Genomic DNA, 25736 nt, shown 5'->3' with positions numbered 1-25736 from the left:
GTATCGCTAAGTTATAATATTTACTTATAAATGTGTTTTGTCCCATTTTTCTATTTTTTTTTTCTTTGTATTTTAATTTTTTCATTATATATATTATTTTAGATGTTCTAAATAATGTTCATTATCATAGATTTAAGACAATTTTCTAGCCAAAAATTAAAAATGAAATTTGTGTTACAAATAAATTTTTTTGTTTGTATGTATATCAAATAGATAATTTTTTTTTAATATATATTTTAATTATAATAATTATTAATTTTAGTCTAAATATTTTTAATTAATTTATATTTTTAACGTTATACGTATAAAAAATGTGTGTGTGTTATATTATACTTTTTTTTATTAAATTTTTTCATGTAAAGGTGATTTTCCTAAATTAATTTGATTTTAGGTGTGTGTTTGTGTGTATTTTTTTTTTTGTGAAAAATTTCTACGCCAAAACTCTTCTCTACATTCTTCTTGTGGTTATAATTTTTTGTTGTTTTCTAAAATTTCGAGTTAATATTTTATTTTATTTTTTTTTTGGGATACGTATATATATTTTTTGTTTGTTTCAAAGTATAAGTACAGCTTTATTTTTGAATTGTTTAATTTAGGACAAAAATTTCGAATTGATTAAAAAACGGAATTCAATATTTTCTTCCCAAGGTAATAATATTTATAAAAAAATCTTTTCGCATTACATTAATATTTATTATTTTATACAGGTTACATTTCAATCAAGTGAACATGAAAGAAAGTTACTTATTAAAGCTTTTCCTTGTATTAATCCTCAAAAACTTATAAATTAAACAACAGTTAATAAGATACTTCTTTATAGTGTTTTTTTTTTATTAAATTTAATATTTAATAATAATATAATAATAAAAATTAAAAAATATTTTGATTCCATCCATTTTGTTTTTTATATTTTTTTTTAAATTTAATACAAGACTGGATTAGAGACTTACGTTTCTGGAAACGTAAAAAGTTTTTGATGGAATTTTTTTCACAGTTTTGTGTACTTACTTTCCCTCCGAAGCGTGTCAGAGTTATTGGAACTGGTAAAGTAATAAAGAAAATTTTGTTGTAGATTATTTTTAATTAATAAGAAAAAAAGGAACAACAAGGGGGACTAAAATGTTTGATTTTATTTTTTTTTTGTGTTTGATATTTTAGAAAAAAAAATTTACAAAAGATGTTTTAACTTTTTATATGTTTGTGTGTTTCTTTGTTTTTTTTTGAAATATATATTTTTCGCTATATTTTTGTTTGTTTGTTAAATGTATCTGTTTATGTTTGATATAATTAATAATTTTAATGAATAATTAAAGAATTTCTATTACTCCTCTCTATATATTTTAAATTTTAAACTCTATGATCCTACCGTCTTACTTATATTTTTCTTCATTTGTTTGTTTTTTTATGTAACGAACGACAACATTTGAGGTTTCTTTCTTTTTTTTTTAAATTAATAAAAATTTTATATCTCCAATTATGTTTCATCCGATTGTTGTTGTTGTTGTATAATTATAACCACTGTATTGTTATCGGTGTTATTTGGATTTTTATGATTCTTACTGAAATGTCCGCGTATGCAAACTGCACTATCACCATCCTCGTCCTCGTCTTCGTCCTCCTCCTCTTCTGTCTCTCGTTGATTATTGTGTTCGTATTTCTGATGTTATGTTACGAGATCTTGCTGGGAGTCGATAGAAAACAGTTCTTTATAAAGGGCTGGGAACACATATTCCGGATGCTCAAGTTTGAATTTGTTCAGGGCATCCATATGCATTAATGATAATTCGCTAAAAACATTTTTTTTATTATTTTTTTTAATTTTTGAAATGAAATTTGAAAATCTTACCGGAACGTTGGTATCATGTTAATGAGAGTGTCCAGCACCGTAACGTCTCCTTTGAGCGGTAAATGATTTGCCGTAATCTCTTGTCGGATTGCTGACATGCTCATGTTGAAAAGTCTTTGAATTTCCGTATTGCCTCTTACTCCATTTCGTTCTGTTTGATGAAAAATAATTAATTTTAAAAAAAAAAAAATAATTTAAATTAATTTTATATTTTATTCAATTTTTTAAAATATTTTTTTTTTAAAATAATCAATAAAATCAATTTACCTAATTAAATAAATAATTTAAAATAAAAATATTACAAGAAATAATTATTTAATTAATATTTGAATAAAAATAAATATTTTTAATTAATTAAATATTTATTCAAAAAATAAATTTAAATTATTTAATTAAATTATTTAATTTTTTTATAAATATTTTAATTGTTCATTAAATTTTTATTAAAATTTTTTCAGTGAAATTTAACGAAAAAATCTCACCTGGCCACAGTAACACCAAACTCTGATACAGTGCCAACTCCGTTTCCGTCAACTTCAGTACCGCAATACTCTTTGCCGTCTCAAAGATATTCGCCACGAGCTTCATTTCGAACGAATCTGAGGTATAGAAGGCATCGGGTGTCAGCATCACTTCACCATACAACACACCATTTTGCGACAAGTCCATCAGGCGGGACATGCGTATGATTGCTAATTCAAAGGAGCCAGTCTTTAACAAGAGAATCTACAAAAACAAGCAAAATTAATGAAAAACTCGTTCAAATAAACTCTGAAAAAATGAAATTTCAGATCTGACCTGATCATCTTGACTAAGTCTCATGAAACCAGGTATTAGCTTAGCAAATTCAATAATATTTTGTATCATATTTGTCAATTTTTCCGCACAATCCAGCCACAAGTCTTCCCGATTCAGATTCTTATAGTACATAACTTGGGTGACGTCCTGAAAAATTATTTTTTTAATAAAAAAATCCCAAGAAATTCATTAAAAATTAAGAAAAAAACTGAAAAAAATTATAAAAAACTCAAATTCCTGAAACAAAACATTACTTGAGACTTCCTGAATTTCTCGTGTACTTCATCCAGCTTCGGGTTTGTGTTTGCATGGGCTTCCGCCAATGTTTTTATCAGTACTTCATTGATATCGTCGGCTGCAAGTAAAAATTTCGTTAAAATATCTCCGAATTTTCGCATACGAAATGCACTGAAGAGGCACATTGATAAAAATTTGAATGGAAAATGATGGAAATGAACAAGAAAATGCTAAAAATTTACATTTCATGCAAGTGAAAGCTATTAGTAAGGGTCAAGTAGTAGTAGAAGCTTTTAGGAAAGTCAACAAAAAAACATAAAAATGACATCAAAACGTTTTTTTACACATCAATCACCGAGAACACGTCTTACCCCACTTTGAGTCGCATGAATTTTCTTCTTCAATAAATGTGATTTGAGCCTCAGATTCACCTATAGAAGCATTTTACGTTTTTTTATAGAGGATCGACAAAAAAAATTACAAAAAAGACCTCATTTTAACATCGAAAGCAAGATTAAGCGAATATTAATCAAACAAATTGAAAGCAAAAGACGACAACGACCCATTTTTACATGAAATTTATTGAAAAAACTCTTTAAAATTAGCAAATTTCCATTTTTGCCTTGTCCCCGAGCACGGATTTGACGGATTCTTTCATCTCACACGTGAATCTATTATCTTCCAAGAAGACCGAGTCCACATCTGGCACATGTTCAATCATTTTCTTCGCATCTAATTGCGTCAATTGATTCCCATTGAGCAATAAATACGCCAAATTTCCATTATTTTGCAGAATATCCGCCTCAAATCGTGCCAAATTGTTGTATTGCAAGTCTAGGGCATGCAACATCGGCAAATCAACAAGCAAATTCACATCCAACGACGTCAACTGATTCCGTCCCAAAATGATCGACTCAAGTTTTCGCGTATTTCCGAACACTTCCAACGGCAAAGATCGCAAATTATTGCCGTACAAGCTCAAACCCGTAAGTTCCGTGCATTCCTCGAAGGCATCTTTCTCGATGCGTTGAACATTCAATCCGGGCAGGCTTAGTTGCAGCAAATTCGGAAAGGTTTCGCAAAAGACATTCGTAACGACGGGAATTGTTGAGTTTAAGACGTGAACGCTTTCGACGTCGTTCGGTTTGGGCGCTCGAATCGTAAAGTCGATGTCAATTGCACGCAACGACAAACGGATGTTGGACAAGGTGCACGTTTCGTTGACTTGTTGGCACCAAAATGTTTCTTCAGCGAGGATTCGTGAGGTGCTGGTGGTAGCGAGAAGAAGTGCAAAAAATAAAAGTGACATGGTTGAAAGGCAGTGTTCGACTGATCGGGAATTGAGATGTGCGAGTTCAGAAGATGCGTTTTTAATCAATAAGAATTTCATTTCCTTACTGATAAACAGTGTAAAAATACATTTCGCTGATAAGGTCGTTGCAACAGTTGAATAAGTTCTAAATTTCGTCCTAATTTATTCTTTGAGAAATTTTCTGAGAGAATTTTTTAATTTTTTTGTGTATTATGGACCAATTCTGAACAAAAAATTTCCAAATTTGGTCAAAATTAGTTAAAATTTAGGTTTTTTTTTTTTTTAATTTTTCAAATTTTGGTTAAAAATTATCAGTTTTGTAAAAAAAAATATAAAAATATTGATATATTTTTCTCAAATTATCAAAACTTCAATTAAAAATTTTTAAACTTTTCCTGCTTTTTCAATATTTTTTTCAAAAATTTTCGATTTTGTGAAAAAAAATTGTTCAGTTTTCGAAAAAATTATATAAAAATTTAATTATTTTTAAACTTTTAGTGGAAAATTATAAATGAAAACATTAAAGTTTTTACAGATGTAAGTCATTTTTTTTTCGAAATTTTAAAATTTTTACTAAGAATAGTCGAATTTATGCTCAACTGCATTCGAAATATTAAAATTTTTATTGGAAGCAGTCAAAATTTCAATGTTTTCTTAATTTTTTCAACTTTTTTAGTGAAAAATTATTTATTTCGTAAAAAAATATTAAAATTTTTTTGTAAATTATTTGAATTGATAAAAAATTTCCTTAATATCGTTTAAAATTTTAATATTTTCTAAATTTTTGATATTTTTTTTAATTTTCTTATGAAAAATATTAAAATTTTGACACATTTTTGACAAAAAAAATTTTCGAGTTAAAATTTTTTTATCAAAATTAATTAAAAATTGAATATTTTCGAATTTTTTCAAAAATTTGAAGAAAAATGATCAAAGTTTAAGAAAAATTCAAAACCTTTTCAACTATTGCAATGGCCTACTTGCACTTTACTTGCTCGTTACGTATGGAAATGAACTTTCTTTCAAGAATCCTTGAAAAAAACCGGCTTAATCTTGCTTTGAAATGCTTTCAAAATAATAAAAAAAGAGATATTTACGAAAGTAAACTGAGAAGAAAAAAAAATGAGGCATGTGAGGCAACTGTTTACACAACAAATTAACAAAAAAAAAATTATTTGAGAGTGAAAGTCACCTGTACTTGAGGCAGTAGTCGCGTTACACACTAAACTAGGATTCACCATTTGCGTGCAACTCGGGGAATTGGGTGCCGCAAGGAAAGTCGTGGAATCCACGAAACTCGCACCACTCAAGCTCGCGATATTTTCTTGCTTGATCGTGATTATGGTGCCGGCGGCTCCGTCATTCGAATGCGGCGAAGACGAGCACGCAGCAGCGGTGGTTGTGAGAAAGGTGACTTGCGACGAAGATGCGGATGACGTGCCAGCAGTAACGAGTGCTCGTGGCAAACGGATTTCGTTAAGGGTTATTGTGCGTTGTTGTTGTTGTTGCGGTTGTGATTGTTGCGATGTTACGGGTTGCTGCTGCGCTGAGTCTTCTTTATCTGTAACGCGAGTTAAGTTATATTTACAAAGGAAGCCATGGGGCTTTGTGTGTTTAAAATGTACAAATCAAGCACACACGAAATTATTTACAGTCTGCTAATGTGTTAAAAAAACGGAAATCAGGACAAACTCAAAAGCCACAAAACGAAAAATAAAACAAAGATCGAACAGTGAGCGTTTTTTGGTGGTTGCGAGAATTTTTGGTAAGTAGGTGACTGACTTAAAAAATAAATTTGGATGAATAATGGTGATGATGATGATGAAATTTTGTATTTTTTTAGGCGGGAAATGCAGATACTTACTGTGTCCCATGAACTCTGGGTCGATTATTGTGCTTCGTGGTTCGTATGTTGTTGTACTGTCGACAAAGTCTGCCGATATTCCGTCATATCCCATCGTTTGTTGCGGTGTCACCGATGCCGAATAACCGTAAGGACTGCCATAACTGACTTCATTAGAGTACGGATAACTGCGGAAAAAAAATTAAAGGTGAGTTTTTTACAATTTTTTAATACAAAAAAATCTAAAATTAAAAATTTTGTTCAAAAAATTTTTTTTCTCATTTTTTAGATTAAATTTCTTGACGAATGGAGCACAGAACTCATTTTATTACAAAGGATTAAATAAATACAATAAAACGAAACGAGTAGTACGGAGTAGTAAGATCAGATAATTTCTCAGAAAGAGCCATCGAAGTGTGATCTGGCCTTTGAACAAAAGTACCAGCCGTTTGCTTTGAAAATTAATTCATCTACAGAACGATAGAGGGCAGTTTCATTAATTATCAATTTCATTCGCCTCACTACTGTCTTCTATCGAAGGCAACCCATTTGATTTAGTTTTTCCGAAATACTGTGAGACGAATGAAAATGATTAATGTTTAAATTTCGGCGCCTTAATTGAGATAAAGTCAGAGAAAAGAAATTTTAAGTCTTTTTTAAGCTTTTAATATTAAATTAAATTGTTTAAATGGCTTTTTCATAACATTAACTTTACTTATTTTAATTTTTCTTGCTCACTGAAGCTTCAAAGTCAAAGTTCTTTCGACTTTTTTCAAGAAATTCAAAAATTTGATCTTACCTGTTATAACTATGATGCAGTTGGTCACTACTTGATGGCGTCGGTGTGTCAAATACTGAACTATCCGGAGCAGCATCACTTTGCGCACGCATTTGGGCACGATGGAATCGCACCTCGTCCTCAACCTTTTCACGTTGTTTCTTTGACATTCGACCAAATTTGACAGCTATTGAAAAAGAAAAATACGAAACTTTAGTATTTGATTTTTTAAATTTTTTTTAATGTGAATGAAGATCGAGAACATCACAGATCGGAAGTACCGATAAGCTTCTTGGCGGAAAACCAATCGACCGGCTTCTCCTTTACCTTAACAATGCACAAGACTTTCACTCGAAACATGGACAAGACACCGAGTCATTCAAGGCCTCACCGAAGTAGATCATTACTTTTTATGTTACGGAGTTGTATGCACATTAACTAACATATGGTACACATGCTGATTTTAGAATAGACGCGAAAATGCCGTTTTTTTGCGCTATACACGAACATTTATTAGAACGCTTGGTTAGAGCTCTTAGTTATTTAGAAGCATGAATGGCCATGAGAATAGTTGTGATTTCTATAATTAGTCGATGTTTGATGGTCGTTCAGTTACAAAAGGGGGGTATTGACTTGTATCAAGGATTTTTTAACTATGCTAAGTAGTCAGCAGCTTTTTTTTTATTTTTGACGACGTGTAACATGTTTCGGGCTTGTAAAAAGCTTTTCTTTTAATATCTCATTGCCTCGAGCAAACATCAAGCAAGCAACGTGCAGTAAATCTCTGCTTTTGTTTGTCGTTGAATGTAATAAAAATGTGGGTAAACAGCGTTGAGAAAGAAGAAACTCATTAAATATCCGCCAATTATTTCCTTTTTCTTTGTTTTTTCTTCTGCGTATGCGAGGTTTTTTTAATATCTTGTCCAATGTTCGTGATTGTCCCATTGGGAGAACCGGGTAATTAGTTACTGTTGATGTGATTTTTGCGTTATGTATTAAAAAGGGATGACATTTAGCCTCTTAAGTTGTTAAATTAGTTCCTGAATTTGGAAAAGAATTAATCTAATCCTTTTAAGGAACTAGTTTAACATCATGAGAGGTTAATCTATACACTTAAAGGAATATTTTAACTACTTTTGAGATAACTTAACCCCTTTAGAAGTTAACTTAACCCCTTCTGATGCTAATCTAACCCCTTTGAGGTTAATTTAACATCCTTAGAGGTTAATTTAACTCCTTTAGAGGTTAACTTAACTCCTTTAGAGGTTAACTTAACCCCTTTAGAGGTTAACTTAACTCCTTCAAAAGTTAATTTAACATCTTTCAAATTACAAAAAGGAATTCAATTAACCTCTAAAGGAGTTAAAATATCTCATGAGTAGTCAAATTAATCCCTAATCTTAGAAAAGAGCTAATCAAAAGGAATAAATTTAACCTACTAAGAGATATTTTAACTTAAGAGGTTAAATTAATTCCTCAAAGGATTAGATTGAAAGAATGAATAACTTTGTTGATGCTTCAAAAATCTCATTTGCACATTTTCAGTCTTCTTATGGGGAAAAGCAAGGTCAATTGTTAACTCATTCGTAATATATCTCAAACAGTGATTTAGAAAGAAGCAAATTTTCCGTGATGATTTTTCCTGTAGATCCATAGGGCGTTAAAAATGAAACTCTCAACTTACCATCACGACTCATTCCTAATTTTAGGCACTTTTGCAGTCGGCAATACTGACATCTATTCCTATTAACACGATCCACGACGCATTGCTTGTTCCGTGGACACTGATAATTTACAACAGAACTTTGAGATCTTCGAAAAAATCCTTTACAGCCTTCACAAGTAATGACTCCATAATGCACTCCCGACGACTTATCTCCGCACACTTTGCATGGTATAATTTCTATTTGAGCTGCAAAGACAAAAAAAAAATGGAAAAACAAACGATTAGCATTAAGTTTTTTTTTTTTAATAATCAATCAAAGGAGATTATGGCTGAGCTGACGAGTCTGTAAAAAAATGCGTTTCATTAAAAAAAAAATATCTTAAGAAATTCTTGTTTGTCACTTTCTACGAAAGACAACAAGAAGACGCGAGAGTCTATTGACAGCAAAACATGAAGCTCAGTAGTACTAAAAGGTCGAAGAACTCAAATGTACACAAAAATATTATGATATGACTGCCTATATTTATAGTAGAGTACATTTCTATATGTTTGATTATATATATTTTATTAATACACACAAGCATCGGTACTCGCGCATAGCATCGTGCAGATGTGTGACGAAGCGTCTCTCATTGTAAAAAAAAGTTCTTTTTTTGTCGAGAAAGTCTCTGTGTATGGATGACGTCACAATCATAACAATAGACAGGCGCGTGTACTTGATACAAAATTTGTGTATAAAATGTAAAAGAATGTAATGCGATGGTTTTGGCGGGTAACGGTATTTCTATTTATTTTTAAATACAACTTTTTTATTTTCATGTGATAAGATAAGGTGCAGTTGTGTGTAATATGTGTTTTGTTTTGTGTGTCTGGATGAGTTTACAAATGAGTAATGCAGTGAGCGGTAGCAGCTGTCGTGCATTGTATTTATTGTTGTCGTTTTTTTTTTTTTTTTTGAAGAAAGGGAAAAGGAGTTACGTGTGGATGACCTGTCGTTTCCACGTGATGATTATTTTAATTAATTTTAAGATATTTTCTTCGAAAGTAGAGCTAAAAATTAGAATTTTTGAAGTTTTTTAAAGTATGTTGACGTTAAAAACACTCAAAAGTTGTCAAAAGTTCATTTCAAACTTGACAGAAAATAATTTAGATTGACGTGGTTTCACAATTTTGTGTCTCGAAATGACTAGACGACATTCTTTGTCTCTCTTATCTACGTGAATTTGCAAACAATTGCTTCACCAACTAGTTGAAACTGATATATGTATTTAATATATGCCTATTCCGAGTTCAGTCAATGATCTTTTGAATTAAAGTCTAATAATTAATTTTCTAGTTAAATTTCAGGTTCTTTGAATTAAATTAAAATAATATTAAAATGAAGAGTTTTTATCTAAAATAAAAATTTTTTGTCCTTGAAAATCTTGAGAACTTCAATAAAATAGACAAAAATATCTAAAATTATTATTTAATAAAATTTTTTTGTAGTTTTACAATAAACAATAAATAAATTTAAAAAGGAAAAAAATTAATAATAAATAAAAAACTTTAATTTACCTAATTTATTTAATTTGAAAATTTTAAAAATAACAATATAAAAAATTTAAATTTATTTAAAATTTTAATACAAGAAAAAATATTTATATTATTTTTTATATAACTTTAGATATTATTAGTGTTGCTTTCATTAAACTTATCAAGATCTGCAATGATCAAAGAGTTTAATTTAGAATTTTAAATGATTAATAGTAATTAAAACAAAATAAATATAAAGTTTCAGTTTTTGATTGTAACTGAATAGAAAGTAAATAATTTAACTTAATTTATCAAAAAAATTGAATTTAAATTTATAAATAATTTACAAAAATTAAATTAAATTTTTAAAAATTAAATTAAAATAAATTAAATTTAAGTTTTTTATTTATTATTAAATTTTTTTTCCTTTTTAAATTATTATTTAAAAAAAAAATATTTTTGCGATTTAAAAAAAAATTATAAATAATTTACAATTAATTAAATTTTTAAAAATTAAATTAAAATAAATTATTATTAAAAATTTTTTTTTGCGATTTTTAAAAATGTTCTCTTAATTGTTATTTTATTCTGAATTTTATTCGAATTTTAGTAAATTTTGATGATTTGAGTAAACTATGAGTTAAAAAATTAATTCTTAGTTGTTGTTTTCATTTCGAATTTTTTTTTTAATGGAAAACTCCCACTCTGAGTTATCCAATCATTGAATTTATTTTCTTAATGATCTTTTACAAAAAGATGCAAAATCTCAAGTTTCATTTAAAACTTCAAATATTAAAAATCTAGAATTTCTTTAAAAAAAAGTCAATTCATAATTTAATTCTTATGATCTTAACTTTAATGAGATCAACGAACGACCATGTCAAAAAAAACTTCAAACGTCATCTTTTTTTCATGTGATTAGAATCATTCCACTTGATGAATTCTTTCTGTATCTCATTGACTTAGAAGATCTCTCGTTCATTTCGAGACAGAATGAAACTGCGAGTGATGTTCCATACATTTGCGATATTTTTTCGCGCTTCGAGTTCATTGCCCTCCATACATTTTTTTTTTCGTAAAATATTTTTTAATCAATTTTTACAAATTGCTGTAATGTTTGTTCTAGTCACTCGGCTTGGCATTAAACGAAAATATTTATTTACATATTTTTTTTTGTCTGTTTCAAGAAACAAATTAAAATAAAAAAAAAATGCGGAAGAGTATTATCAAAAAATAAAGAAACAAAACATCATGTTTGCCATGTTTGTTCGTATTTCTTACGTCGACGCCGTTTTCGTGGCGAGTATGACGACAACGAAGACGTATTATGAATGATTAAGCATACTCTCGTTCTCTGTCAGAAGAAAAAAAGGTCAATGTCCTAACGTTTAAAATTTGGACGTTTAAATTTTTTTTTGTATGTACATTAATTCTTTTTTTGGCGTAGCGCGAGAACCAGCCAGCAGCGAGAGAAAGAGAGAAACACATTTTTTTAATGTATTTCACATCATTACTCTATTATTTTTATTACGCGAACGTTCATTCACACCGAAAATCATATGGTTTGGTTCTGTCGTCGACCTCTCCGCTTGCTGCTACATGCCGATGTATGACACAACAGAACCGTACGTTCTGCATGGGAAGTAAATAATAAAAGAAGTACATAGTGTGTAAAATAAGTAGGTGATTCAAGATTTTTGACCGCTGACGGTTGTTGCCGCCGCGGTCATTAATTCCTTTTTTTTCCATTCTTTCATCGCGGAGCATCGCTTATGTATGTGCATATTTTATCGCGTTTCTAATTTACTTTCGAAAGGTCGATGGAATGGAAATTAATTTCGGTACCTCTGAGTTGAATGTCTTCCTAACGCAATAATTTTAGATTTGGGAAAAAAATTAAAAAAAGACTTCCTTATTACTTTTTTTCGGTTGTCATCATTCATTACAGGCACGCACACACAAAGCCTTCACATTAAGGACATTAACCCCCCTGTGGAGCCACGCAGGATATTTGTGTGACGAAACGAAAATGAAAAGGGTTCTCAAGTGGTGCGTAGTAACAACGAAAAATTAACTACTCACACACAAAAAATGAGTTAATTTTGGCGTACACACATTTTTTTTTTGTTTTTTGACACATAACGAAGGTCAATGTCCTCATATCTAATCTATTCAGGTGAATGGAGAGTTACACACAAATACATATTTTACGATGTAAATTGATGGGAGTTTGATTTTCGCTTCCTTGTTTCATGACTCAACGAGGGGCAACGATCTCTCGTGTAATTTTTGGTGCGTTGACACTTTGCAGTAATGACTTTTTGGACATTTTTTGCGAGGTTACAACTGTTAATTGGGCACGTGACGTGACGTACTATACATAATATTGTGAAATTTTATCTAAAGTTAAATTATTTCAAATTTATTTGGTTCAATTTTTTTTATAAATAATTTAGAATTTTACTTTCGTAATTTTTTAAATAAAATTCTTAAATTTTAACTAAACGTTTTTCCTTTAAATTCAATATTTTTATTTAATTAATATAATTAAATTAGGTATTTAATATTTTTTTATTATAATTAATTAATATATTTTTTTTATTCATGACATATTTTCTTTTATTTTTTTCCATTTTTTTCTAATTCAAATAAAAAAAAATCAGCATTTAATGAAATAGACGATTTTACATTTTTTTTTAATTTTATATAATTAAAAAAAAAATATCTCAGCTCATTGATTTTTTTAAAGCTCAAAGATACCAAAAATAATTAATGATTAAATTAAATAAAAATTTATTAATTTTTTTTGAAACATAAATTTATTAAAATTTTTTAAATTATTAAGAATTTTTAATCAATAAATTTAATTTTTAATTAATTTAAAATTATTTTTTATCAAATTTATATTTTTGCTTTTAAATAGGTTTTTTTATTGAATTTAATTTTTATTTAATATTCAAAAAAATTTTAATTTTTTTTTTGCATTTGAATTTTATTTCTTAATTTATTAAATTATTTATTTATTTTATTTAAAATTGAATTAATTAAGTGAAATTGAGTAATTAGACTATTTTTTTATTTTTCATAATTTAAATAAAATTCTTAACATCTATTTTTTAAGCTTCAAGAACAAAAAGGATTTAAATTTTATTTAAATCAAATAAAAAATTAATTATTTTTTTGAATCATAAAATTATAAAGAAATAAATAATTTTTTAAAAATAAATTTAACAAAAATTATATTTTTGTATGTTTTTTTTAATGTGTTTATTTTAATTTAATTGATTCTATTAAATGTTTAATTAAATTCAATAAATTATTTTTTTTTAATTAAAATTGTTATTAATTAAAATCAATTATTGAAAAAAAAAATTAATTTTTCTTAATTTTTTTCTGAAACAAATTTGAATTAATATCCATTCAAAAAGCAAATGATGATGAAAAAAAATAATAATTTCAACATAAAAATCATCAATATTCAAATAATTTTTCATCATTCTCTTTTCAAGATTTTTTTTTTGAGTCGTAAAATTTGGTATTTTGCTTTTTTTCTATATTTATAAAATTTTTGTTAAAATTTCCAAAAATAAATTGGATGTTAAGCAACAAATGTCATTCACATCAAAACAACTTTCAAGTTCGTTAACATTCAAAATCCTTCAAAAAGAGCAAATTCACACAATTCTGCAAGCAATCTCGACAAATCCATCAGAATCACGTAACTTTTGTAAACTTTATTATTATTATTTTTTTTTTATTTATTTTATTTTTCAAAAAAAAAAACAATAAATATTTCCACACATTCCAGCAGCAGCAACAACGACGCACATTTGTTTGTTGTTATTATCAATTTAATTTAAAGTTGCATAGGTCAGGTCTAAAAAAGTATTGAATCATGCCCCCGTCCATGTATGCAAAATAGATTGTATCTGTATTCGTTAAAGTAAAAAAATAAAACAAACGACTTTGCGAAAAAATAAAATTGAATAATGAACGACACGGTTCACAAAAGTCGTCTTCGAACGATTTTTTAAAGGGTTTCCGTCCTTCATTAAAGTTCTTGGCAAAAAATTTTTTTTTTTGAATCAAGGTAAAAAAGTGTCAAATCAGTTATGACATCATTTATTGCATGCAAAAGCGAAAAATTGAATTCTTATTTTTTTTTTCATTAAAGGCGGTGTCATTGCACTCGGTTAATGTTGTGAAACAATCGAATGTAACAATAAAAAAAAAATAAATCAGCGAAATTCTCCGTTGATGATGGAGGCAAAGTCGAAATAATCACGTACGCTTGTTTGTCGCAAGATTGGATTACCGAACGTTTTTGCAGCAATTTTCTAACCTCAATCTGCAACTCACAACAAAATCTAGACAAATTCATTAATCATTTAGAAATATTTTATGCATCTCTCGAGAGAGACCGACTCAATTTGTCTGCATCGAACATTTTTTTTTGCTATAAATTGAGGTAAGTGGGTAAAAGTTATCTCTTATTTACAACAAAACACTCGATTGTCGTCCATTCTGGTCTGCGACGACGACGACCTACTACTCTCAAAAAACAATCTAATCTTTTTTTAATAAATATAAATAGGAACAGCCAGCGCATTAAAAATGCATTTGTTCTCGTTTTTGGTCTCACCTCTGATGGAATTTGGCGTTTTCTTGTCCAGTTCCGTGCCATTTGCCGCCATCAGTGAACTGAGCTGTGTTGCGCCCAACATGCCATTCGTACTGCCTCCGCCACTTGCCTGGAGCGCCAACAAACTCGCAGCTGCACTTTGGTTCGACGGGGGCGGGGGCGAGGTACTATCCGCTTGACTCGCAATATGCCCTCCGCTGTTTCCGCCGCCGCCAACATTTGCTACCATGGCATTACACATCGCCGCAAACGGGATAGAATTGTTATTGTTGTTGCCATTTACGCTGAACGAGTTGCGATAATGCTCCTGACTCGCAAAGGGATTTTTCGTAGCGGCATTGAGACGCGCCAAATGCTGCGACGGCGTCTCGGGCGGCGGTTTAAACGCATTATTGTTGTTGGTAGGCACTGCAGTGACGCCACGAAAGTCAAGGGATGACGAAAGGGGCGTCGGACCAGCATTCGAGGTCGAGGGATTGTTGCTGCTGTTGAAAAACGACAAATTTTGCTGGAGTTGCTGGAACTGCTGTCGCATCATACTCGAATTTTCCATAATGTCGGACAGGGAAAGATGATTTCCGGTGCCATTTCGTGCGTTAGCGAGCGCTTTTTCGCCATTTTCACTTTTGCCATTTGCTGAAGTGGCGCCCGAGGTGCTTGAATTATTATTGTTGTTGTTGTTGTTGTACTTCTCGTTCCATGTTTGATTTAGAAAATTATTGAAAACACCATCCATGTCTTATGTTCATTTTGTTTTTTCTCGGATTTTCGCTTAAAATTTTTTTTCTTATGTCGGAAACAGGAGTCTTGTTTTTCGAGCACAATCCATTCTCCACTTTTGTTGAATTTTTTCTTTGTCTTTTTTTTTTTTGACTGAATTAAAAGCACTTTATTTTTATTTTATTTTTTTTATCGTGAAAAAAATACACTTGAGCTAGCAAAATAATAAAAATTGCGATTTTGTGCAATTTTTTTCATGTAAATATTTTTTTTTCTCTACAACACTATTCACTACTACAAAGTCAGTCCCAATATTGAAAGGCAGTTAATTTGTTGTTGTTTCCCTTTTTCTTTTTTTTTCAGAGTTTTTTTTAAGAATTTTTTTTTTTTTATTTTTAAGGCTGTCGTCTTGCGTCCTCTGCTCCTGGAAAAACGATGCGAAATATAATCGAGAGGAGAGTGATCTACGGTAGTTTTTGAAACTAAACATTCGCAGAAGGACGAAGAAGCAAGATGATTACGAAATACCTAAGCAGCGCAGTTCTTGTCGTGTCTCGTATCGCAATAATAATAATAACGATAAAAGTTGTTAAAAACGTGCTCATGGGAACGGAAAATAATGAAAGGAATAAAAAAGTTGATGCACATGCTCCCCAAACTCTCGTCTTATAGCAATTGGGATCGTTGTCTCCTTTGTTATATCATGTTTTTTTTTTCACTGACAAGTGTCTCGATGTAGGTGCAAAGTGATTATCTAATGTTTTTTAATTGGTTACGCAACGTTCTAAAGTTTTTCATTGCTCGCCGCATCGACAACATCCCACAGAGCCAGAAGCCATTGGCATTTCAACCCGATTTGATTATGTGCATGATACAGCAAACCACACACGTTGCCATTAAACTGACACATGTGCACTAACCTTCCACAACATTCGACGTCGAGCAGCGAGAAAAATGATAAAAAAAATTGCTTGACACGACATCAAAAGGATTTGCGGTCCTTATCAATTTTTCTAACGCACTTTTGAAAAAAAAAAAAATTGAAGAGAAAAACAATGACAAGCATTATCGGACCGAACGCATGAAGTTTAAACGAGTACATTGCTCTATATATTTTAAACAGTTTTTTTTTCTTCGTTCTCTTCATTCATTCATTTTTCTTCAAAGTATTTGTATTTTCAATAGAACAGAGACACTTCGCAGTGCAGTGTGATGCCTGTGGTTGCTTTATTATTATACATTTGTCATAATATTGCTAAATAATATAACGCTATATAGCGCTGTAGTGTGACAAAGTATACAAATAAATGCCAAGAAAGACGAACAAAAAAATTTTTTTTTTTTGAATAAAATGGAATGATGATGAAACACATGCAGAACACTCCACACGATTGGGTATTATTCACTGGAGTCATAGAGATAGAGTAGGCAGGAAGAAGGGTAGACGTTTTAAAGGATTGTTTAATGATACTGGAAAATGAATTTTTTTTTTATTCTAAATTTTGATTGTCAAAAATTTTTAATATTTTTTTTTTTACAATAAATTTTTATTAATAATTGTACTAAATTATATTAAATATAAAACAATAAATAAATTTTAAATTTAATATTTTAAATGTTTAATTTATTTTTCTCAAACTAAAACAATTATCAAGTGTCAAAATTTTAAAACCTTTCAGATTTTTTTTTTTATTATATTTTATTTTTAATTAATTAAATTTATTTAACTTATTTTTTTAATAATAAAAATTAAAATATTTGTTAAATTTAAAATTAAGTGCTCTTGCTTAAAATATTTATTATTATAAAATATTTTTTAATTCCACTTAAAACAGTTGATAAAATTTAAATAGCAAAAATTTTGCAAAATGTCAGAATTTTACACTAAAATATTTTTTTTTATTAAAATATTAAAAATTCTTTTTGTGTCATTTTACTATTTTAAAATTATTTTTTCATTTATAATTGATTTATAATCATTATTTTATTAATTTAAAATATTATTTTATTTTATTATTTTCATAAAAAAAAATAAAATAAATTAATTCATTGAACAAAAATTATTTATTCTTAAATAAAATTATTTTTTTTTTATTTTCAAATTTAAAATTTCAAAATTTTAATTTAATGTAGAAAAACTTTTGACACCTGTAAACTGTATATTTTTACTTGTGTTAAATTTTTTTATTTCTTTAATATTTTTTTAAGACAACAATTTCACTAAAAATCCAGTACAAAAAATTTTCCATCAACCCTTTATTATTTTCTTAAAGAAAAATTCCATCGCAGTAAATTTCTTACTAGCCACCACTATCTTCCAATCCTATACATTATATCATTTAATAAAAGTACATAGAGATAGACGACTCACATACAACAACCACACCATCCACACACACACTATTCATTTGTTATTATTATTATTACTCTCCGTATATATATTTGCTTATATACGTTTCGTGTCATTGAACTTGCGCTGCTTATGTATTTTTACGAAATTTTTTTCTATATTTATTTTTATAAAAAAATTTTTTTTTTATTCTTTTTAAAAAATCCTAAGAATATTAAATAACGACAGATGACGACGGATAATCCCTCAAAAAAAAATTTTTTTTTGCGATTCACTTTGTTTTATTAAATAAAATTAATTTTGTGCATGTTTCCATAGTATTATTTTTTTTTTAATATTTAATAATAATAATGTTGTTGTTAATCCAGAACGATTATTATTTTATTTATTTTTCACTTTTTTTTTCTATTTGTATTTTTTTATATTTTTTTTTTTTCATTTAATTTATTATTTTATTTTATTTTCTGTCAGATCTAATAATGCACACAGAATGAGGAGAGACGAAACACAATTTTCAATCAATTATAATCTTTTTCAATGGATAAGCACTAATTGTGCAATTAAAAAGGTGTAATGACACGAGGTGAATAACACTTGGTATAATATATATTTTGTAGACTATAACTATAAAATAATGAATTTTCGCACATATTTTTTGGAATTCATTTCGTTTTTTTTTCTATTCTTGCTTCTTCTTCTTTTTAATCATTTTTTGAATGATTTTTTTTTATTATTAGATTTTTTTTCACTATAAATAGAAATTATTTACGTTTTCTTTTATTTTGTATTTTTAAATATTTTTTTGTCACCATTGATCGGTGTCGCGGCGATGATGTGTATATTTATTGGATAATATAACAAATATTTTCTTTCTTTTTTTTTTTTTGATTTTTTTTTTGTATTTGTATCAAATAAAAATAATTAAAAAAATAACTATATTAAAAAGACACAATATATCAAAGAGAGACCGTTGTCGCGCAACGTTATATTTTCACGACATTCTGAAAACGAGGAAGCAAATAAACTAAAGAACCTCATGATATACATTGAAAATAATATACAGAGTGTGCTTTGTAATGCGCATGAATGTGTCTCGGTACGGACGACGAATACAGCGACATACGAGGCGAGCGAGTGCGACACACTCACTCGCAGAGCAAAATAATAATAATAATATTCACAACGCGAACGACTACATGGACCTTTGTGATGTACTTTTTGGATGCGTTTGGAATTGTTTGGAGTAAGTAACACACTATCGAGAGGCAACTAAAGAGCATGCAAGAACGTTCGTTCACTCTTGCCGCTGCTTCTACTCAAATATCAACAACATCACACTCGATTGTTAATTATTGTTATTATTCCTTTTTTTCCTCTCCAAAATACACGAAAAAGTGGCAAGTCAATGGACGAAGAGTTTGACAGTGTTTCGTCATTTCATTGACATTTCTGGCGAGTGGAGTAGAGTGAGTGTGTAATTATTATATATTGATAACGTGTGAGATATTTTTTTTTTCGTGTACATTGTGGTGTGTAGCTATTTTTGGATGGAGAGTCAAGGACCTCGCGCAGTTAATGTTCTATTGTTCAATTTTCACTTTTTTTTCGTGTGTATCGTAATAAGTGGATACCGGTGTTAATGATCTTGTACGAATCATAAAAAAAACGTTAGGGGACATTTACCTTTCGAATTCGATTGATTTTTAATTTTTCAAGTGGTTTGATCCTTAATTAGTCAAGGAATTTTCTAAACAATTTTCTACTTTAAAAAATTTTTTAGAGAATTTTTCACAAAATATATATATAGATCAAGAATTTATTTAGGGTAAAAATAAAAATTTTTTTTTTCATTTTCGCCCAAAAATCTATTATGTATCATGGTCAAAAATGTGAAAAAATCATTTTTTACCCTTTAAAAAATCATAAATATTATTTATTTAAAATAAAAAATTATTTAAAAAATTAATTTAAAAAAATAATAATTATTATTTTAAAAAAATTCAAATTCTTTAAAAAATATTTTCAAGAAAAATAAATATTGTTTTCAAATAATTTTAAATATTAATAATTAAAAATTTTAAATAATAATTATTTAAAAAAAAAATATTTAAATATTTATTAAAAAAATATTTAAATATTTATTTAAAAAATATTTTAAAGTAGAAAGTAATATTTTTAAAAATTTTAATTAATTATTTTATAAAATAATTCTTAATAATTGTAAAGCTTAGATCCTTGGCTTTGAAATGCTAAATGTGTAAAATATATTTTGAATTATTTTGATGACACAATTTAAAATTAATGAAATTTTAATTCTTACTAATTAACAATGTCCTCAAATTGAGGACAAAACATTTCAATAGAAGTCAAAATATGTTTTATTTTAACTATTTATATATTTTAATTTTTTTGTTCTAATTTCTTCAATTATTTGCTATTTAAAAAAAATAACTTAAAAAATGTTAAAATTATTGAATATTTTTCTAAAAAACATATTTTACAAAAAAAAAAATCTTAAAAAATATTTTAATAATTTTAGGTCAAAATCAAATTTTCTCAGATTCTCCCTTGAGAAGTTTCCCCCTTTTATTACTAAAATTATGTTTTCTTATCAAAAATAATAATAAATCAATAATACACCTAATTTTATTCCTTTTATTGCTTTATATAAAATAATAACTTTTTACCCTTTTTTCTTCCAAAAAAATAAAGAAACAAAAATTCACTGCACCATTAATCAACCCGGCATTTTTTGCTGCAATCGCCCCGACCAAAACTTGACTCCCACAAGTAATTAAAACGACCACCAACCAATAAAGCTACCTAAAAATCATCAACATGTGGCACTTTGCTGGTTAATTATTTCATTCACCCCTCGATAAATTGCACGTAAAAACCTGTGCGACTCCCAAATAACATCAACACAAAAAACCAAACAATTAACACGCTAAAACTAGCCGAAAATTGGCTTCGATGCCAATGTGCTCGAAAATTGTTCTAAAAAAACCAACACCGGGCCATTCTAACAAACTCTCTAACCGGTGTTTTATTGTTTTTTTTTTTTCGTGAGTGTGTAAATGTGTGTTTCTCTCTCTCCGTGATAACAATCAAATTATGAGTAACACAATCATTTTCGATTCATTATTTTATATTTTATGAATTGTATAGTAGAATTCTTTTTTTTTTGTCGTTCAGTATTGTGATGATAATCATACTTACAAAATATATTTTTCGTGAACGCGTATGTACACAGAAGGGCGTAAGAATGGGGCAATGACCGACATGGCACAGTGGGTGAATTATGACCAAAAATTGACGTGAAAATTTGACTTTTTTATTTTGGTGAAATGCAATAAAATTAAATTTTATTGTCGAATTTCACATAAAATAAATTTTAGTTTTGGATATTTGCTTAGACAAATAAAATTTGGAAATAAAATGTACAGAAAATGATATTAACGTTGCTTATGTACCGAAATTTTATTAGGTGTGATAAGAAGACATTGTTTGTAAATGTTTAAAATTTACATTTTTTATTCAATTAAGCTTTGTGAACTTAATCAAAGGAAATTTAGCAACATTAAAAATAATTATTCAAAATTGAACATTTTTATTTTCTAAATTTTTACGGCATTGTGATTATTTGCTAAAGAAGAAATTTAATTTAAAAAAATATTTATAAGAATTTTTATATTTTTAATATTGTTTTTAATTAAATTTGATAATAAATTTCTTTGACAAATTTAATTCACATAAAAATAATTAAATTTTAAATTAATTAATTAAATTTTAATTAATTTTATTATTTTGCATCACATATATTTATTAAATATTTATTTTAAATTAAATTTTAAAAAAAAATAAAAAATTAAATTTAAAATAAATTTTTAATTAATTTAAATTAAATATTTAATAAAAGTTAATGCTTTAAATAAAATTTTAATTAAAAAAAATATTCAAAAACTATCAAAAATTGTTTTGAAGTTTCTAAAAAATATTTAAAAAAATTAATTTTTTAATAAATTTAATTAATTTTATTTAAATAATTTTAAAATTATTTTTTACAACATTTAAAAATTTTTACAAACATAAACTCTTGAAGACTCAAAAAACTACAAAAAAAAATTAAAATTTTTATGAATTTTTGGATATTTTTATTTTTTTAAATTCATTAAATAATTTAAAAAAATCATAAAATATCGTAAAAAAAATTTAAAAAACAAAATTAAAAATAAATAAATAAATTTGTATAGAAAACTTCAACTTTTCACAGCTTACGGTACAAACAAAGGTCATTAGACCCTCGAAAAAAAAGAAACAAAATATAACGTAAAATTATGTTGTTAGCCCACACATTTTGATTATTAGCATAGGCAGTCCGTCAATTTCGCGTCTATTTCTATTCTGTTCTAACATTTTTTTCTTTTGTACTTTTTACCGCTCACTCGCTCATTTATTTAAACACAAAAAATTTATTTTATTATATCGATGTTGATTGTTGTTGTTTTATTTTAAATACGTACGAAAAAAAACACAAAATACGAAAACTATTAATAAACGTTGCTGTTTCGAAACACACACGAAAAAAGAGTGAGAGTGAAATATGTCATCATGTGTTGTGTATTATTATTGCTCTCGTACATGTCGTACCTCCGTGCAAATGACGTTTAAGTATATTTTGTGTATTTATTTATGAATTTTCCTTTTAAAAGTAAAACATAAAATATTCCTCCTGCGAGTTTAATGCCATTTAAATAGCTGAAAATTATTATACAATAATTTAATTTGAGTCATAGCGACAAACGAGCGAACAACGAAGCAAACGCCGAACAACGGTCAACAACGTTTGACTTATTGTACGATTATTCCGGACGAAATTCCATGACAAGGCAATATAATAAGGTGTTTTTGTCGATTAACTTCTAAATAATTATTTTCAGTTAACGTGATAATTATTAATTATTATAATTCAGTCAAATATTTTCACTACAACGAGTTTGCAATAAATTTGTGTAAATTTACATTGCATGCGAGAAATCACAAATATTTATGCTGAAAATCGCACTTGGCACGAGATTTGTGTAAATAAATGTCTTTTTACGGGACATGCAAGTAAGGCACCATTTACGGACATTTTAACGCATGTTCGTTAAATTTAATCAAAAAGTGCATATTTATTTTTATTATAAACAAACAAAAGCCAACAGAAAGAACAACAAACAAACAATCATTATAATATCCCGTTTACATTTATTTTCGCATCGTCTTCTTCCATTGTTTTGGTTGCAACTTGCATCGCGATAAAAATACTCGCCGAAGAAATCCGAAAGAAATATGTAGGTAAATAGTGTGTTGCGTTGTTGTATAATAACAACAAAAAATAATAAACATTATAAAATGCACATAATATTTAAATATATGTTGTGTGTGTGTGCATGGAAACACGTGAAAAGAGAGTGCATTTGCCTTTCCCGTCGTACCGCATACGACCGAAGTACGGATGACGTCACGTTATGCTTGAGTGCATTTCCCATCCGTGTATGTGTCCCAAAACATATCATATGACTTTTTTTTTTTGAAATATGAAACGTTTTGTTTTCTTTATGATTCTTCTTCTTGTTCCTCTCTCCTCTCGAGATACACAAAAAATGCAGAAATTGATCATGTTGTTGATCTTATGAACGCATGCGCTTGTTTCTGTTCTTATTGCAATAATAATAATAACAACACCAAGAAGAATGACAGAGAGTAAGAACATTTTTCGTATGGTAAATAAATAAACAAACATGAAATTGAATATCATTTTTTTTTTAAATCATATTAAATAAAATTTTTCTTGATTGAAAAATAAAAGAAAAATTTTTTTGAGTCCATCCCTGTTTCATTAGTCCGATGACTCTTCATCTATTGCGTTGCAATTTTAGTTTGTTATACAAAGTGCACCCACTCTGCATGCAAAAATCCGAATAATAGGCAGAAAATAGTCAGGATAATGAAAAGCGTTATTTTCAAGTGTATTCATGAAAAAGTGCCTTTATCTCCTTTCTTCAGTTTTTTTTCTTTAACTATGATATATCTGCATAAGGCGTTGTTCATTTGTGAAATTTTTATTTTATTTTAAATTTAACCAAATTTAAGGTTAAAAAATTTGAAAAAAATATTTGTCATTTAAAAAAATTATTTTTCATTTAAATTATTAATTTTTATTTTAAATAATTTTTTTTATTATTTTTTTTAAGAATTAAAATTTGAAAAAAAATAAATTAAGAGAAGGCTAAAAATTTCTCTTAAATTTTTCATTTTTTTTTTCAATAAATTAGTAGATTTTGAGGCTTTTAACAGACAAAAATTTTCTAAAATTCTAAAATTTTGCAAAAAGTTGAAATTTAATATTTTAGTTGAAAATATTTCAAAAATTATTTAAATGAATAAAAACTTCCATTTTTAAAAAATTAAATTCTCTTAGCAAAATTATAATTAAATTTTAACATTTTTAAGTGTTTTGAAATAGTTGAAGTTCTATTAAAATAAATTCTTGCATTTTTTTAAAACTTTAATCATTTTCATGTTTTTTATTATTTAAATGATGGTTTTCAAAATATTTGAAATTAATTTTTTTAATTATTTTTAATTTTAATAATTTTCATGTTTAACTATTTTGAAAATTTTTATAAAAAAAAATTATTTAATTTTAATTCTTTTTTTTAAGTAAAATGAAGAATCTATTTTAAATTGTATTTTTTTTTATTTTTTTTTTACAAAAAGTGAAAAATTTTTTTTTTTTGAAATAAACCAAACCATTTTTAATTTTAATGAAATTAGAATGACTCAAAAATTTTATATTTTTCATAAAAAATCTCATTTCACTTGAAATCACAAATGAACATCGCCACATGCTCGTCACTGCACTTCACACAGCCATCCACTGCAGAAAATAGTTTTTCAATCGTTTAAATGCAAAAATTCTTTGAATCTTTTGTATCTCACACCAACTGACTGCATAATGATACCTACGATACACACACAAACAAAATGGACAAAACCATAAAAGGATGCTTGCAAAAAAAAAAAGTGTTTGCATTTAGAAAATTAAAACTAAAAGAAAAAAAATGTCGAAGAAGAGGCAAATGTCATGAACCTCATAGAACATAAAAGCAAAAGCAAAAAAAAATGTCAAACAGAAAACTTAATTAGTTTGCATTTTATAAAAGTAAAAAACATGACTTACGGGTTCGACGCACGAAGGTCTCACTCACATGCCCGTTTTAGAATAAAAGTGTCAATATAAAGAAATAACACTTTAAAGTCGCTGCTAAATGCTAAATGGAATTGCGAAATACACACAAGATTTTTATTTTTCAAGTACGACCGGTGTGGATGTTGCGTAAGACGCGCAAGCAGCTTTAAAGGCACACGTAACTGCTCGACGGCGGAGTGCGTAGCGATCTTCGTGAATTGTGGAAATACGAGAGTTAGAAAAATAATATTATTTAATTTTTTTTATCTGTAAATTTGGTTTCACTCGTTTAATTATTTTTTTTTCAATTAATTTTTTTCTATTTTAAAATTGATGCAATTTTCAAATAAATAGAAAAATTTGGAAAATTTTCTTAATTTTAGAATTTTTTGGTTCCAAAAACCTACTTTTAGTGAAACCTAATCACATTTAATAATTTTTATAAATTTTAAAAGCTTTCGAGGTTTATAATAAATTTTATAAGTCATATTTAGGATATTTTCCACGAAAATTGACCAAAACCTTCCTTGAACTAAACCTAAAAAATTACAAAAACCCCCAAAAAGATTCGTGAAGCGGAATTTAAGTTATTGCATTTCAATCAAAAAACTCAAAATCCATACAAGCTTTGAAATGCTTTCACGGAGATTCTGCTTCACGAATCTCTTCGGATTTTTTTGTGATTTATTAAGTTTAGTTTAAAGAAGGTTTTGGTTAATTTTCGTATAAAAATTCCCAAATATGACTTTTAAAATTCATTAAGTACCTCAAAAGCTGTGAAAATTAATAAAA

The 25736-nt window shown here is 27.6% G+C and overlaps 1 protein-coding gene across 2 annotated transcripts in view; it reads right to left on the bottom strand.

Annotated features, from left to right (window-relative positions):
- Positions 1-1450: 1450 nt before the first annotated feature.
- LOC134829816 (probable nuclear hormone receptor HR3) overlaps positions 1451-25736 on the bottom strand; it is a 48182-nt gene continuing 23896 nt past the window's right edge. Inside the window, exons 2-10 of one of the 2 annotated variants that reach the window (XM_063843086.1) lie at positions 8499-8726; positions 6836-7001; positions 6058-6224; positions 5386-5754; positions 2899-2999; positions 2645-2791; positions 2329-2572; positions 1847-1997; positions 1451-1787 (exon numbers count right to left, since the gene is read on the bottom strand). In XM_063843086.1, coding sequence (XP_063699156.1) covers positions 1664-1787; positions 1847-1997; positions 2329-2572; positions 2645-2791; positions 2899-2999; positions 5386-5754; positions 6058-6224; positions 6836-7001; positions 8499-8726 — 1697 coding nt within the window. In that variant the 3' untranslated portion in view covers positions 1451-1663. The remainder of the gene's footprint in view (positions 1788-1846; positions 1998-2328; positions 2573-2644; positions 2792-2898; positions 3000-5385; positions 5755-6057; positions 6225-6835; positions 7002-8498; positions 8727-25736) is intronic. The other variant, XM_063843087.1, reaches the window with a different exon arrangement.

The sequence above is a fragment of the Culicoides brevitarsis genome, chromosome 2 (assembly GCF_036172545.1).
Source record: "Culicoides brevitarsis isolate CSIRO-B50_1 chromosome 2, AGI_CSIRO_Cbre_v1, whole genome shotgun sequence".
Classification (NCBI taxonomy): Eukaryota; Metazoa; Arthropoda; class Insecta; order Diptera; family Ceratopogonidae; genus Culicoides; species Culicoides brevitarsis.
Note: the sequence above shows the minus strand (reverse complement) of the source record. Positions and strands in the feature narration are given on the sequence as shown.